Source organism: Gopherus flavomarginatus, chromosome 3 (genome assembly GCF_025201925.1).
Source record: "Gopherus flavomarginatus isolate rGopFla2 chromosome 3, rGopFla2.mat.asm, whole genome shotgun sequence".
NCBI classification, from domain to species: Eukaryota; Metazoa; Chordata; order Testudines; family Testudinidae; genus Gopherus; species Gopherus flavomarginatus.
In genome coordinates, this window is record NC_066619.1 from 267,538,607 (window position 1) to 267,556,592 (window position 17,986).

The 17,986-nt window shown below is 40.1% G+C and overlaps 1 protein-coding gene across 1 annotated transcript in view; it reads left to right on the forward strand.

The window, feature by feature from the left end:
* Positions 1 to 17,986, forward strand: part of POLN (DNA polymerase nu) — a 180,488-nt gene that overhangs the window by 82,238 nt on the left and 80,264 nt on the right. Inside the window, exons 16-18 of the mRNA XM_050945516.1 lie at positions 14,367 to 14,423; positions 15,245 to 15,298; positions 15,612 to 15,677. Of these exons, the coding sequence (XP_050801473.1) occupies positions 14,367 to 14,423; positions 15,245 to 15,298; positions 15,612 to 15,677 (177 nt within the window). The remainder of the gene's footprint in view (positions 1 to 14,366; positions 14,424 to 15,244; positions 15,299 to 15,611; positions 15,678 to 17,986) is intronic.

Genomic DNA, 17,986 nt, shown 5'->3' on the forward strand with positions numbered 1-17,986 from the left:
TATTACAAATAAATATCGTACATAAGAAACCATGCACAACTGTTTAATGCTCTCATTTTACAGGCATGTAACCTTGGGGGCCTGTTATCGCATTGATGGTTTTCATCCTTGTTTTTTTTTCAGTAATGATAGTGAGAGTTTATAGGAATACAATTTATTGATTGTTGCATCAGTAGACTTGTAATCTGCTTAAACATTTTTCTTCACTTTCGGAATCATCATGATCTCATTTTAGTTTTCTTGTGCCAGAAATTAAAGAGAATTTTTGTCCAATGTAGACACTGTTTATCAAGAATAAAAAGGCTAGTGAAGAACTCAGTTGCTCCTGGTATTTGCAGGCTTAATATAGAAAAGATTCTGATTATAATTCTATTTAGCTACTACAGAGTTTTTCAGGGAAAATGGAGTATTCTCTAGATTTTTGGCTATGAAGTTCTTAGAATTCCTCAGAACCTTACCTTGTTATTGCCAGGAAGATAGACCTAATGGCAGGTGTTTTCTCACCTGTAGAAGGGACTCTCTTGAACTTGGTAGTGTGCTGCCTAGATATATTTTAACTTTCAGTATTCCTTCCTTGCTTTTTAAAAATATTTATTCCTAGAGACAGGCATTGGAACAGACTACTAGGTAAAATACTCACAGGGGGAGGGATAGCTCAGTGGTTTGAGCATTGGCCTGCTAATCCCAGGGTTGTGAGTTCAATCCTTGAGGGGGCCACTTAGGAATCTGGGGCAAAAATTGGTCCTGCTAGTGGAGGAAGGGGGCTGGACTCAATGACCTTTCAAGGTCCCTTCCAGTTCTAGGCAATTGGTATATCTCCAATTATAATATAATAATAAAGGCACTCATGGAGGCAGTTCACTGGAGAGGTTTTGGCACCAAAGTGCTCCCTATAGATAGATGTAGAGGTAATGTAGATAGATGGCTTGGAACTCTGCCAAAAGGCCAATGTTTTGCCCAGCAGCGGCTCCAGGCACCAGCGGCAAGCTGTGGGGGGCGCCCTGGCGGTCCCTGCAAAAGCGGCAGTCAGGCAGCCTTCGGCAGCTTGCCTGTGGGAGGTCCGCCAGTCCCGTGGATTCGGTTGCAGTTGGGCAGCGGGTACAATGAAGACGTGGGACCGGCGGATCTCCCGCAGGCAAGCCGCTGAATCTGCGGGACCAGGGACCATCCGCCGGCGCGCCGCTGAAGGCAGTCTGCCTGCTATGCTTGGGGCGGCAAAATAGCTAGAGCCACCCCTGGTTTTGCCTCCATTTGGTAGAAGCATCTCACTCTACTGTCTCTGCCTGGTTTGATGAGAGACCATCAGACTCAGATCTTGGAGACAGTCTGTTTCCCGCTTTTTCTGTCATCTCTCTTCATACTTCCACCTCGGAAGACACAAACTGATCAACCTCAGTGGTGGACCATTTAGGAATAGGCAAGTGCAACTTGTTCATCACCTTTCTGCCAGTGTCTTCCTCCAGCTGCAAGATATACAGGCTGAACTATTAGCAGTGGCTATCTCATTAGTGGGGCAGCAGCTTTTGTTGGTCTCTCTCTGAATATGGCACAAACATTCAGCCCTGCTAAGTGAACAGCTCTGTGGGATGACATTTGATGCCTGTGGCTGGAATAGGAATTACCATTTTTTTATGTACAGTCCTCTTTACATGAGACCTTTTCACTAGGTCTGTCAATTAATCGCAGTTAACTCACGCCATTAACTCAAAAAAATTAATTGCAATTTAAAAAATTAATCATGATTACTCAGTTTTAATTGCACTGTTAAACAATAGAATATCAATAGAAATGTAATAAATATTTTTGATATTTTTCTACATTTTCAAATGTATTGATTTCAGTTACAACACAGAATACAAAGAGTACAGTACTCACCTTGTATTATTTTTTATTACAAATATTTGCACTGTAAAAATGATAAACAAGAGCAATTATATTTTTCAGTTCATAATACAAGTACTGTACTGCAATCTCTTTATTGTGAAAGTATAACTTACAAATGTAGATTTTTTTTGTTTGTTACATAACTGCACTCAAAAACAAAACAATGTAAAACTTGAGCCTACAAGTCCACACAGTCCTACTTCGTGTTCAGCCAATTGCTAAGACAAACAAGTTTGTTTACATTTACGGGAGATAATGCTGCCCCCTTCTTATTTATAATATCACCTGAAAGTGAGAACAGGCATTGGCATGGCATTTTTGTAGCCAGCATTGCAAGGTATTTACGTGCCAGATATGCTAAACATTCATATGCCCCTTCATACTTTGGCCACCATTCTAGAGGACATGCTTCCATGCTGATGATGCTCATTAAAAAAATGAGTTAATTAAATTTGTGACTGAACTCCTGGGGGGAGAATTGTATGTCTCCTGCTCTGTTTTACCCACATTTTGCCATATATTTCATGTTATAGGAGTCTCAGATGATGACCCAGCACATGTTTGTTTTAAGAACAATTTCATTACAGATTTGACAAAATGCAAAGAAGGTACCAATGTGAGATTTCTAAAAATAGCTACAGCACTCAACCCAAGGTTTAAGAATCTGAAGTACCTTCCAAAATCTGAGAGGGACGAGGTATGGGCCATGCTTTCAAAAGTCTTTAAAAGAGCAACACTCCAATGCGGAAATTATAGAACCTGAATCACCAAAAAAGAAAATCAACCTTCTGCTGGTGGCATGTGACTCAGATGATGAAAATGAATGTCCATCAGTCCGCACTGCTTTGGATTATTATTGAGCAGAACCCATCATCAGCATGTCTTCTGGAATGGTAGTTGAAGCATGAAGGGACATATGAATCTTTAGCGCTTCTTGCAATGCCAGATACAACAGTTCAATGTGAACGCCTTTTCTCACTTTCAGGTGACATTATAAACAAGAAACGGGCAGTATTATCTTCTTCAAATGTGTAAACAAACTTGTTTGTCTGAGCGATTCTCTGAACAAGAAGTAGCACTGAGTGGACTTGTAGGTCTAAAGTTTTACATTGTTTTATTTTTTGATGCAGTTTTTATATGCATAATTCTACATTTGTAAATTCAACTTTCATGATAAAAAGATTGCACTACAGTACTTGCATTAGCTGAATTGAAAAATACTATTTCCTTTGTTTTTTACAAGCAAATATTTGTAATAAATTATAAATATAAAGTGAGCACTGTACACTTTGTATTCTGTGTGGTAATTGAAATCAATATATTTGAAAATGTAGAAAACATCCAAACATATTTAAATGGTATTCTGTTATTGTTTAACAGTGTGATTAATTGCAATTAATTTTTAAAATCTTTTGACAGCCCTATTTTTCATCTATTTCTTTGGCCTTTCATCAGCTCCAAGAATCTTTGTTAACCTTTTTTTGGGATGATTATTGCCTCCTTCAGAGATAAGGTATCTGCGTTTTTCACCACTTGTATGATCTCTCTATCAGATCTCAGTGCAGAGAGAAGGAGATTTTGGGCTCAAGGAGAGAGAGGTTCTTTGACAACATGAGTTTGTGAACAGTTAGGATGAGATTCTTTTATCTCATTCACAATATTTGACACCTTGGGGCTAGGCTCTGCTCATACTTTGAGAGTATCTTGCTTCCCTTAGAGCAACAAACATCAAGCAGCTACTTCAGACCCTACTGAGATCCAGCTACAACAATTTGATAGGCCCTTGGTCTCCTAGGATTCATATACAGTTTGACTCCTGTTTAGATATAGCTAAGTGAGCGATTCTTTACATGAGGCCTTTTCACTTGTTTGTTCTGTCAGTGTGGAATCACTTCACCTATTCAGTCCTTCAGGTCATGAAATGGAGCAGATATAGAAACCTGACCAAGGGAAATCTCTGTCTGAAATTCCTGAAGTCAGGATCACTATGAAAGCCTTCCTGGCCAATTTGTGGCACGTGGGTACACTTTCCTGTTAGGAAACATGGTTCCTTTCTAGAATACAAGAGGAGCACTGTGGATAAGGGTTAAGCCATAAGATGCCTAGTGACCCTCCAATTGCCACTGCCACTCTGAGTTAGTTTCTCAGACCCGAAGAAGAGCTCTGTGTAAGCATAAAAGCTTGTCTCTTTCACCAGAAGAAGTTTGTCCAGTAAAAGATACTACTTTATCCACCTTGTCTCTCCACTCTGAGTGACAGTTGCACAGCTTTAGCTTATGTAACAAAGTAGCACTCTAAACTGTCAATTGAGAATGGAAGCCTTTTGGACATTTAATTGAGTGAAAAGTTGGAGTGTAGTACTTTCAGCTTGTGAATATATTCATGGGGAAACTCAACATTCAGAACTGTTTCCAAGGAAATGAGAACTGAACAACAATTTGCAGCAGTCTGTATTCCAGGATAGGAGATACCACAGACAGAGTTTTCTGTATCAGTCAACAACAAAAATGTGGACTACTTCTGATTTCAGAGACTGGGAGACAAAGCCATGGAAAAACCTATGTCTTTTGTGTCATAGGAACATAGGAATTATCATACTGGATTAGATCCATGGTCCATTTAATCCAGTATTCTGCCTCCAACAGTTGCCAGCACAGTATGCTTTAGAGGAAGGTATGATAAATCTCACGATAGGCAGGTATGAGGCAATCAGCCCCCCTGCAGATGTAATCTAATCCATAATAGTTAGAAATGGGTGTAAACCCTAAAACATGAAGTTTCATCTCCTTTGCTAACATACTCTGTTAGTTAGCATTAACAATAATAAATCTGGATGTTCTTATCTATATAAATGTCCCAATCCCTCTTTGAATTTTGTTTAGTGCTTGTCCTCAGCAACGAGTCCTTGGTAATGAGTTCTGCAGCTTAAGTGTTATGTGAGATACTATTTCCTTTTGTCAGTTTTGGTTTTGCTACCTTTCAATTTCATTGGATGTTTCTTTAGTCATATACTATGAGACACAGAGAACAAATTCTTCTTTGAGTAGTTGCACATGTGCATTCTGCTCTTGGTGTCTCTGTGCCCAGCGCACAGTCATGGGAAACTTTTTCCCTCATCAGTATCTCTTGGGCAGCTCAAGCACTTCTGCTGCTGCACAGTGCTGCATGCAGGTATAAAGGGCAGAACCACCTCCAGTCCCTGATAGCTTTTTCTTACTACTGTAACAGTCATTGGAACGCCTGTCAATTGCTAGACCAGTTTTCTCTCAAACTTTATGTACCTAGTCTAGTTATAGTTAGTTGTTACTGTAGTTAGTAAGTTTTAGTAGTTTAAACACTTTGCTTATATCGTTTTCCCCCATTTTGGGGTTCTGTTGCCAGTACCGAATCATGCCCTGATCACTAGGCTTCAAACCATGTGCTTCCTGCTCAAAGCCTATGCCTGTGAGGAACCTGCACAGCAGTTGTTTCAAGTGCTTGGGCAAGGCATATATGAAGGATTGATCCCAGATTTGACCAGAGGAAGAGCTCCACCCCCAAACTCTATAAAGCAAGGAGAAAGGAAGTCGACTAGAGTGCAAGAGAGAAACAAGCATTCCTCCTCCAAATTAATGCCTAAGACAGCATCACTCATTGACTCTAGTGTCAGAATGGGCACCATTGACTCTGGCTCCAGAAACTACATTGTCAACTTCAGCATCAATGCATCCACCAAATATGATCTCAGTGCCAACTATGCCAGAGTGTGATGTTCCCTAAAAGTATTATCTGGACCAGTGATCTGCTAGGTCACTCCAGTCCTTGACTCTGCGAGCCAGCCTTACCCTGCTCTGCTGTGAGAACCCCCACTCCTGGGCTGTTCACAGACACCTTCTAGCATGTAAGCTGCTCCTTGGATTGTGCAACTGAATGACAGTGGCCAATATCTCTGGTCTCAGACACAACCCTGGGAACCTCCATCTTGCAGTGTCCAGTTATGCCCGTTGGATGCTGCAAGCTTATATGAGTTTGTCAATTTAACAAATAAATTGATATGTACCAGGCTTGTTATCCCAAGGGAAGTCTCTGGCATGCTTCAAACCAAATGCATTGCTTCAGGTAGAATAAACAAACAGATTTATTAACTACAAAGATAGATTTTAAGTGATTATAAGTCAAAACATAAGTCCGATTTGGTCAAATGAAATAAAAGCAAAACGCATTCTAAGCTGATCTTAATACTTTCAGTGCCCTTACAAACTTAGATGCGTCTCACCACAGACTGGCTGGTTGCTCTTCAGGCTCTCCCCTTTGATCAGCACTTCAGTCACTTGCTGGTAGTGGTTTCTGTAGATATAAGTGGAAGGGAGAGGGAGAGCTTGGCAAACATCTCTCCCTTTATCATGTTTTTTCTTCCCTCTTGGCTTTGCCCTCCCCCCCTCAGAGTCAGGTGAGCATTACCTCATTGCAGTCCCAAACTGACCAAAGGAAGGGAGGTGGCTCATACAGGAGTTCAGCAGATCCTTTTGTTGCTGCCCAGGCCAGCATCCTTTGTTCCTGTGAGGCTGGGCTGGGTTTGTCCCATACATGCCTTGATGAGATACTCTTAGAGAGTGTTTGCCTGTGCTTATTTTAAGTCATGAAGACACATTTCAGCCTCATAACTATATACATGAAATTACAACCTATAACATTACTGTAACAACAATTACTATAACATCACTATAACAACAATGCTCAGTGCATCATGAGCCTTCCAAAGACACCCAACATGACAGACTTTGCATTGGATACCACACAGTCATTTTGCAAGGATGAACATGGGGTTATGCTGGGTGTTCCCCCGAGATACAGAGAGTCACACAGAGGCATTTGCAGCAGTGAAGAATTTACTCTGCTTCTCGATGCCAGTATTAGCTCCCTTGGTACTGTTAAACACCGATGACCCTCACAAAGCTTGCATAACAGAGACTGTCTTACAAAAGCTCCAGCAAATCCTGGGATCAGCCCTTTCCTATGTCACCCAGTTCAGACATTAGGTCATAGATGATGACTGGAATGATGCTGAACTCCTCCATCCATTTTGGCTTGCCCTTTGCAAAGAACTAAAAAACAAGCTGGCATGGGTGGATCCACCCCCCCCTCCCTATTTAGAGGCCTTGCCAGGCCTGTGTATCCGGATAGACAGCAGGCTGCATGAACGTCAACTGGAACATAGGTTGATGAGCCTACCTACCTCCTTCACTCACCTAAGAGTCAGTCCTCAGGCCCAAGTGAGCTCAGCCTCAATCAAGCCCATACCAACTGACATTGGATGACCCTGCCTATCCCCGCATGAATGAAAATGCAGAAGACAGGAGAACCTCTGCTTCTATTATGGAGTCCAGGACATGTAGTATCCAAGTGTCCTGACAAAATCCTTGCTAAGCTGATGATAGGGAAGAAACTAACTCCACACCCAATCAGGGACCCGAAGCTGGCAACCATCAGGAAAACACCCCAAAATTATGCTAACCTAGAAGTTCCTCATCCACCTCCACTTCTACAGATTCCCCTGCAATTGCGGATCCTGCAAGTCAAGTAGGCCTTTCCTATAAAATAGGCATTGATTCGGGAGTGGGAGACAATTTCATGTATTTTTTTCATGACCCAGGTCCTCAGTCTCCCACTACAACCCAGCATTACCTTAGACCTGGTAGAAACAGTAGATGGGTCTCCACTGGCATCGGTCCTAGTTACACAGGAGACTGCACTGCTGGAAATGGTGATTGGGGAGCACTGGGAAGCCTTATGATTTAACCTTATTTCCTCCCCACATTTCTTCCTGAATTTAGGGGCACCCTGGCTCATTTGTCACAATCACCATATTCTTTGATCCAATATGTCACTACTTTCCCATTAAGGTTCCGTAGGAAGAATTGCCTTCTCATTCAAGAACTGAAAACCCAATAAACCAAGGCAAAGGATTCTAGTCTGGTAAACCAGACATTCCCCCATGTGGTGGCAACTGTCTTGGACCTAAAAACTCCATCCCTGCATGATGGACCGCATCTTCTTATGAAATACTGGCACTACCACAATGTCTTTGAAAAACAGAATGCAGAGTCACTCTCCTTGCATCATGTTTATAATTGTCCTGTCGACATTAATCTCGGAGCCAACATTCAGTTTGCATGTATATTCTATGTCTGAATCAGAACTAGCAATATTAAGGGATTAGCTCCAGGAAAACCTAGCTAAAGGCTTTATCCACTGCTCTACCACCCCCGCAGGCACCCCAGAAATTTTTGTGAAGAAGAAAGGAAGCTCTCACTCTGTGTAGACTACAGGGCACTGAACCAAATAACTATATGAAATTGGTACCCCTTACTGTTAATTCCAGAGCTCCTGGACTGAGTACAGTTGTTTGCTAAGCTGTACATTAGTGGAGCATATAATCTAGTTCAAATCAGGGCAGGAGACAAATGGAAGATAGCCTTTAGAACAAGTTATAGACACTTTGAGTATTCGATAATGCCCTTTGAATTTAGCAGTTCTCCAGCCACTTTCCAGCACTTGATCAGTGACATATTTCAAGATATCCTAGACCAGTTTGTGTTTTCATAGTTAATGATATTCTAATCTATTCCAGTAGTCAAGCAAGCCATGACCACCATGTCCATGAAGTGTGAGTACGATTATGCCAGCATGGGTTATATGGAAAACTGGAAAAGTCTGTATTTGACCAATCATCTGTTGAATTTTTGGGGTTCATACTGTCAGAAGGAGGACTATGGATGGACCCTCAGAAGGTATCTGCATTTCAGGATTGGGATGAAGCCTGGAGCATCCAAGACCTCCAGAGGTTCATGGGGTTTGCCAGTTCTACAGTTTATTCCAAACTTTCAAAGGTCACAGCCTCTATAACTGTCATCCTCCACAAATGTGCAAGGTTTCACTGGCCACTAGAGACCCATCAGGCCTTTGAACACCTGAACATAGCTTTCACATGTGCCCCAGTGCTGGTCTCCCCTGACCTTAACCAACCCTTTGTCCTTGAGGCTGACACCTCTGATGTAGGCATTGGAGTGATACAAAGAAACAGGGCCCCGGCATGAAATGCATCCATGTGCTTGTTTTTCATGAAAAATCATCCCTGTTGAATGCTCCCTGTTCCTGATAACTACCATGCCTCATCCCTGTTCCACCTGCCTACCATGCCTGGTTCCTATTTCCTCACCTTGACCCCTGTTGCTAACTCTGACACCGGCTTGACCCTGGATGGGACTTCTGGCTTTGACCCTTGGCTTTTCAACAACTCTGACACTACTCCCAGCTCCAACCACTAGGTCAGACAGCCTACGTTACAGGCCCTTACGGTGTCATTCAAAACCTGGTTTTTTCTTATTATTTGGCACATTCATTAAAGATCTTAATTTCAGCACTTTCATGTCCATGTGGCTGTGTTAAGTTCCCTCTGTTTTCTGGTAAAGGAAGTTTGTTTTCATACCTTCATATTTTTAGGTTCACAAGTGGGATCTTAAAGCTTCATTTGTCAATCAAAATCTGTGTGGCCAATTGGAAACTGAAGTAAATTTTGGGTCAACTAATGGAACTGCCCTTTGAACTAATGACTACTACCTTATTGATTTTCTTGTTATTTTGTCAAGTCGTTAAATTCTTTTTGGACACAAGGAAGTCTTGCAGAAAAACAGATACTTTGTTAAGTTGAAAACACTGGCAAGAGCAAAAGTCTCAAAGTTTCAAAAGCAATAATCATCTACTGTGTCTTGGCAGCATTTGTGGAGTCTTATAAGAACGGTAGAAAAGCTACTCCCTCATATTTGAGCACATTCTGCCAGATCTGTTTCCACTTCATGAGCAAGAAAAAATAGAGCTGCGTATGAAGAGATCTGCATTGCAGCTAGTGTTTCTCTCCATACTTTCAAAAGAAAAATGCAGGTTGGACATCTAATTTTTCTCTGAGGTAACCTTTGGCTGGTGGGTTTTATAGACTGCTGATCTCCTTTGATTCATATGTTTCTAGATAGTCTCTCTTTTGGGACTTGGACTGCTTGTGAATTTCCAACAGTTAGAGCCCTGTGAAATTGAGTTATTTATTTTTTTTTATATTTTTTTGTTTTTATTTTTTGACAACATTGTGTTATTTTGTTTTATCCACCCTGCCCCATCACCCACACTTCCACACCCCATCTCCCCCCTCCTAGCCCCCCACAACTTCTGCCTGAGCCCCAGGCACCCCAACTTCAATATCAACAGCCACTCCTCTCCCAGGGTGCCCAGTGCCCAGCCTGGGCTGCCTCCCTCCACTCCATTCCATGGCACCGTGAGGAGAACCGCACACCGCAATCCCCTTGCCAGACAGGCTCAAAGGAGGCTGAGTGCCTGCTGACACCACCTCCACACTGCAATGTCTCCCTTGCTTGTGTAAGTCATGGTGAATGTGGCTCACTGTCTCACGCTCTTTGTGTTACTTCGAGCTCCTCCTATCGACCTCTACTAGGCCCACACCCTCAGCACTCATTTCACATGTATGTAGGGTGACTAGACAGCAAATGTGAAAAATTGGGACGGGGGTGGTGGGTAATAGGATCCTATGTAAGAAAAAGACCCAAAAATTGGGACTGTCCCTATAAAATCGGGACATCTGGTCACCCTACATGTATGCAATGTGCTCCACTTGACGGAAGCAATCCCATTAGCTCATTTGTTGCACCTCTGGGTGCTGTCATTGGCTACTGAATCTTCTGAGGGTGATGAGAAGCTTTGTTTTATAATTATTTGTTTTATTTAATTTTTTGTGTAACTTTTTGCTTTATTTCATGTTATTTCTACCTATGTATAAGGATAAGACAATTTTTTCTTATCTCTAAATCTGGATTTTTCCTTTCCTTTGTTAATATGCTTGCAGGATATTATAGACTTTAAGACAGGGGTTCTCAAACTTGGGGTCGGGACCCCTCAGGGGATCGCAAGGTTATTACATGGGGGGTCATGAGGTCTCAACCTCCACCCCAAACCCTGCTTTGCCTCCATCATTTATAATGATGTTAAATATATTTTAAAATGTTTTTAATTTATAAGGGGGGTCGCACTCAGAGACTTGCTATGTGAAAGGGGTCACCAGTAAAAAAGTTTGAGAGCCACTGCTTTAAGGGTTAGAATTCTAGTGATCTTGCAGTAGAGTTCTCTAGGGTGACAACATATCCCGTTTCGGCTGGGGCAGTACCTTTTTTAAGCCTTGTCCTGGGTGTCCCAACTTTTTTTTCCAAAAGGAGGCATAAACATATAGCAAAGGGTAGCATAAAATCCTTCTTTACCCTGTAAAGGGTTAAGAAACTCAGATAACCTGGGGGCACCTGACCTAAAGGACCAATAAGGGGAGAAATGCACCCACCACCTTCCAGAAACTTGTAGATGGTCTCCTAGTGGGATTGGGAGAATCTACAATAGCCTACCTTAATGATGTGGCCATTTTTTCCAGAACGCCTGGAGCATCTGCAAAAAATCTTTGAGCGCATAAGGGAGGCAGGACTAACTGTTAAGGCTAAAAAGTGTCAAATAGGCCTAAATAGAGTGACTTGCCTTGGAAGCCAGGTGGGTCAAGGAAATATCAACCCCCTACAGGCCAGAGTGAATGCTATCCAAAAGTGGCCTGTCCCAAAGTCAAAGAAATAGGTCCAATCTTTCTTAGGCTTGGCCGGATATTACAGGCGATTTGTACCGCACTACAGCCAAATCGCTGCCCTACTGACAGACCTAACCAAAAAGAAACAGCCAAATGCAGTTCAGTGGACTGAAGAATGTCAGAAGGCCTTTAACTAGCTTAAAGCAACACTCATGTCTGACCCTGTGCTAAGGGCCCTGGACTTTGACAAACCTTTTCTAGTAACCACAGATGCGACCGAGCGTGGTGTGGGAGCAGTTTTAGTGCAGGAAGGACTGGATCAATAATTCCATCCTGTCGTGTTTCTCAGCAAAAAACTATCTGAGAGGGAAAGCCACTGGTCAATCAGTGAAAAGGAATGTTATGCCATGGTATATGCACTGGAGAAGCTACGCCCATATGTTTGGGGATGGCGTTTCCACCTGCAAACCAACCATGCTGCGCTGAAGTGGCCTCATACCATCAGGGACAATAATAAAAAAACTTCTTCGGTGGAGTTTAGCTCTCCAAGATTTTGATTTGAAATACAACACATTTCAGGAGCTTCTAAGAAAGTGGCTGATGCACTCTCCTGTGAAAGTTTCCCAGAATCAACTGGTTACAATCGACCTTGAAATGTGGGAAATATTGTTAGTTTTTACATAATCAGTAGTATATCTAAAGGTGCATGTGTCTTATTAATTCTGTTTTCTCCTAGAGCTCCAGAAAGAAATCACAGCCAGTGTAGAGCAGGCTGTCCAGCACTGCGTCTATAATTTGGGGGGTGTGTCATAAACATACAGTTAAGGGTAGCATAAAATCCCTCTTTACCCTGTAAAGGGTTAATTCTTCTTTTACCTGTAAAGGGTTAAGAAGCTCAGATAACTTGGAGGCACCTGACCAAAAGGATCAATAAGGGGAGAAGATACTTTCAAATCTGTGGGGGAAAGTTTTTCATCTGTGTCTCTTGGAGCTAGCCAGGAAACAGGGCAGGAGAAAATACATTTCCCTAGCTATATTTGAACTAAGCATCTAGCCTTGCAGAAATAGTAAGTAATAGCAGAAAAGAAATGCATTAGATTACCTTTTGTTTTAGCTTGTGAATTTTCCCTGTGCTAAGAGAGAGGTTTATCCCTGTTTTTGTAACTTTAAAGTTTTGCCTAGGGGGGAAATCCTCTGTGTATTTGAGTCTTTTGTTATTCTGTAAAGTACTTACCATCCTGATTTTACAGAGGTGATTCTTTTACCTTTTCTTTAATTAAAATTCTTCTTTTAAAAACCCGATTGATTTTTCATTGTTCTTAAGATCCAAGAGTTTGGGTCTGTGTTCACCTGTACTAGTTGGTGAGGATATTATTCTCAAGCCTCCCCAGGAAAGGGAGTGTAGGAGTTTGGGGAGATATTTGGGGAAGGTAGGGCTCCAAGTGGCCCTCCCTGAATGTTTGGTTAAATCACTTGGTGGCAGCAGCGATACTAAGGCAAGGAAGGAATTTGTGCCTTGGGGAAGTTTTAACCTAAGCTGATAAAAATAAGCTTAGGGGGGTCTTGCATGTGGATCCCCACATCTGTACCCCAGAGTTCAGAGTGGGGAAGGAACCATGACAGTCCCGTTTGCTGTTGCTGACTTGAACAGTTGGCAAGAGCAAACAGGAGAAATGCCCACTTATGGCAAAGAAAGTGGGGTGCAGTGTGGAGGGAGCAAACAGAGATGCCAGCCCCCGCTAGGGGGAAGGTAGTGCTGGAGGTGGGGTAGCTGGAGGGAGTTCCAGCATGCAGGGCCCATGCAGGGTTCTAGCCACCGGGGCAACAGCCTTGTGTGGGGCTGGGAGGGCCCACAGAGTTCCAGCAACTGGGCAACAGCAATGTGGGGTGAGCCTTTAGGCAAGTGGCTTGGAGGTCCCATGTTCTCTTTGGAAAATAAGGTCACCCTAATTTCTAGGCATTGCCTTTGCTGTTACCTGTGAGCATGGCTACTCAAAAGGCAGTTCCAGAACAGTGGCTTTTCTGTTATGAAAAGGCAAATGTGCAGGTAAAGATAAATTAACTTAACTTAAAATTAATTTTAACAAATTTTAACAAATTGCCTGCTACAGAGCCTAGAAAAGCAGCCCTCTAGACTAGATTCTGTATTTCCTTCAACCATGGTGGAAATGCAAAGTTTTCATCTATATGGACTCCCTTCCTACACTGAGATAGAAATCTAGTATAGACACTAGGTGGTTGCCTCTCTCTCCCTTTTTGACTGGAATCTTGAAGTAATTCTTTACTCACTGATGAGTTTGCTGTCTGTCTCTTCCTCTGAAAAGAAATTTCCCGTCAGCTAGTTTAAATCTTCCTGTCTCAAACTGAACTCTGAAGTCCATTTTACAGCAACTAAAAACCCTCCCTGACTTCCCTGGACATAGAATCATAGGACTGGAAGGGACCTTGAAAGGTCATCTAGTCCAGTCCCCTGCACATGCTCTGGTCCCAATCTAATTCCTGACAATTAAATTATAAACTAGCACTCATAAGTGTCTTTCTGTTCATATGTTGTTACACCATGCTGTTCACCATAGTATCTCAACACCTGGTTGGGAATACATGCCCAGGTTCAGGGGTTTTCTGCATATTGGGACAAGCTAGGGTTTATATCTTCATAAAAGTCCCCTCCTGTCCCACTTCTCAACTTCTAGAAATTCTGCTTGACCTTTAACACTTCTGATGCTGCTCCTAACTACTAAAAGAGGTAGTATTCAGGTTTCAGCCATCTAGAAATCAGTTAGTCTTCTAAATGCTAAATTAAGCTTGTTAACATAACAAAATTGAATTGAATAACTAGCACACTACTAAGTCAAATTCTTTATTTATTCTCCAGTTAAACAAGCTGCAAGATCTTCATCCATTGCCTAAGATAATTTTAGAATACCGACAGGTGAGTTCATTTTTCATAAAGAACATATTTGCATTGAAAGCAAGAATTAACTGAACAAAAATATAGCTTTACTATGCCACTTGTCTGAGAATCTTTTGGCTAGCATACGATTTCACGTATTTCTTTAATTAGTCTTCATATTTCTGCAGCAGTAGGTAAATTCTTAGTATGAGTTCAAAAATAAGTTTGGTTTGCACTAGATTTTTTGCAGTTAACAACTGAAGCCACATATTTTTTGTTAAATGTTTGTTGCACACTTTTAGAAAACTTCACTAACAAAATTGGTTTGGTGATACAGTGCACTGCCAATGAGAAAATCTGGACCAAGAGAAGAGCTTGAGATTGTAAGGGGCTAGTTCAGTGGACTTTTTGATATCTTGCTATTTCTTATTTTTACAATAGTCTGCTGACAATCCTTCACAGCATTAGTTTAGTCTGCCCATTTTGGTTAACAGTTGGGTTTTCAATGGATGTGTTTTCAGAGTAAAACTAAAAAATCAGTCTTTGGCTTCCTTGTGTCATCCTTTGTTTCTGCATCTCTCAGTGTCAAACTCTGAAACTTTCACACTGCAACACCTGCATAGCCAAATAGAGCCAAATATTCAACACCATTAAAGTCAGTGTATTGAGCCACTATTGAATGTCTGTCATCTTCTCTATTAAAAATGTTTTGCAGTATCTACACATTTTCTATAGTTGTAAATAGGTTGAAGAGTACGAGTTTCCACTTGAAAAGCTCTTAGAATATATATATATATATATATATATATATATATATATATATATATATATATATGTACTAAACTCTTTTTCTAATTTAGGTTCACAAGATAAAGTCAACCTATGTGGATGGACTACTTTCATGTATGAAAAAGGTAAGAATGTAAAAAAGCTCCTCCTGTAAATTTGTGTATTTCTATATAAGATAGTTTGAAATAATTCTGAAGTTTTTTAAAATTATAACATTGTTATTAAAAATATAACCCTTGTTTCAACTTATATGGAAATATTGATAACGTGTGTGTGTATATACATATATATATATGTGTGTGTGTGTGTGTGTGTGTGTATATATATATATATATATATATATAAGCTTTAGAGTAAAATTTCATTTTCACATATTGACTTCTGCAACAACATATCACATGCTTTTATATTTGGATTTTTTTTTTTACTTGACTAAAGGGATTTATTTCATCTACATGGAATCAGACAGGAACTGTGACTGGCAGACTTTCAGCCAAGCATCCTGTAAGTGAGTCTTTTAGGAGCCTTTTTCATTTAAAGAAAGTGTGGTGAAAATGCATTTCATTGTAAGCCATGTCCAATAGAGGGCTCCACATCAGCTAAATAGAAATATATACTCTGTTCACATAATTTTGCTTCATACTGTTTAATATGCATGAAAAATTCCAAACTAGTTTTCCTTTGGCTATCAGAGGGATCAAAGAACTAGTAATTGCAATATTGTATGTAGATGGGAGATAGGAACAAAATATTTTGTTAAATGGGTATTGCACTTTAGACAGAGATTACATTAAATAATATTGACAACTACTTTTAGAACAGAGTATAATATTCATTGCTTAGCTTTTAGGTTACCTAAAAGAGACAGAGATGTTACAAATCCTCAGTTCTAAGCCATGTAGCCTCTGGTTCCTGATATTGTTAGAGCAGTTAGTGAAGACTTTTGACCTGAGGTACAATCATTGTGCTCTGCAAGGACAGCAAATCACACCCACACCTTGTAACATAACCCTCCATGCCTTTAAACCCAATGCATAAGACATTACTTTTTCTTTGAATTTCTGTCTCATTAATTTTGTTTCATTTCAGTATCTTTATATTTATTCTATTTATTTTTTCTTTTCTTTTTAATTTTATACTGTAATTCTTTACTCCTTGTAGCTGGAGCCATAGATTGTCTGATCACGTCCACTTTATAAACTCCTGTTTTTGGTTGCTCCTAATTTTCCAAAACTTTCATCTTTTTGGCTTGAAATTCTGAGGCCTGGTCTCTGCTTCAGAGTGACTTTTTTATTTAAAAAGCTTAAGTAAAATTAATCTGCCATTTGTTTAGATTGCAAAGAGTGACTGGATTTGACTTTTGAGTCTTACATGTATTTGGTTTGTGACATCGGTCAAGTTACATAATCTCCCTTTCCCATTTGTTAAATGACAATATTAAGGGGAGTTGGGATCTTTCTATTGAATAGGTCAGCCTGCCACTGAGGCTGCATCCTTCTGGGGCTTGCATGTCTTAGATCATGTTAACTTCACTGGGTCAATAAATGATATGCCAAAAATAAATATGTATCAGATCTTATCAGTATGAATGTTTAAAATTAATTACATTTTGCTATCTGTTTCTGACATTGTAGTGTACATGTACAGCAAAAAGGAGAAAAGGTTGAACCTGGTTAAATGTATTTAAAATAATGTGCCACAATTATTGCTAATAGCTTTGGGGAATGTAAAGATTAAAGAATGAGGGAACTAAGGCAGAAACCTAAAGAGAGATCAGCACTTAGCACATATATTTAAGATGTGCTAATTGTTCTTACTTTTCTTCTGCTAATGCAAGTGGGTCTGTATTTCATTTTAAATTGAAACCTAACTGGTTTTCTAACCTAATTATGGATATCTTGAATTACTAAATCATATTAAATGTGATTATTTCTTATTACATTGATGGGACCACATAACTACCTAGATGTCTTCTAATAAATAAAACTAATTTGATTTCTGTTCATGCCTTTTTTCAGGCAGGGGAACATGTTTGCTTATAAAGTGCACTGTATATATGAAGTTTTTTAAATGTATTTAGTATGACTTCTCTAACATTACAAAGTCTCTTGTGCATGTTTCTTGCACGGCATTGTATTTTTAGACATTTTCATTGTCAGCATTAGATAACATACCATATAAATTGGCTGTGGGTATGTGGCAAACAATAGAAGGTTATGCATTTTTAACCTGAGTTCTTCAAAGTATATAAATGGAGGGACGGTAGGAGAAAATAGTGTTTTTACACTACAGCATTCAAAATTATCTTCATTTTTGTTATTTACATTTTAATTTTCATGATTTTGATTTATAAATGTTTGTGAAAAAGCACGTATGTCTGACATACTGAAGTCAGACAAATGAACTAGCAGAATCTTAAAAGGTTCTTGGTTATTCTGTCTGTAACGCAGTATAGTTCAACTAAACATAACATTTTTCTTTTGTATTTCACAGTAAACTGATACTTGCATTGTAGTATATATTAACACTATGACCAGAATTTCCAGAAGGACTGAGCACCCAGAAATGGAGCCAGAATTTCAAAAAACACTCCGCTGCTCTTTAGGCACCTAAATAACAGCCAGCACCCTGCAACTCTTATTGAAAATATTGAAATGATGGTCCCATTTGGTGGTGATGAGCACTTTTGAAAATTTAGCCAATATCTTCTCTCCTGATTATAAAAACAAGACAAAAATTTTCCTATAATTTCCATAAATATACAACTAAATATATTTGCAATGATCCTCAGCTTCTGTTTTCAATATTATACA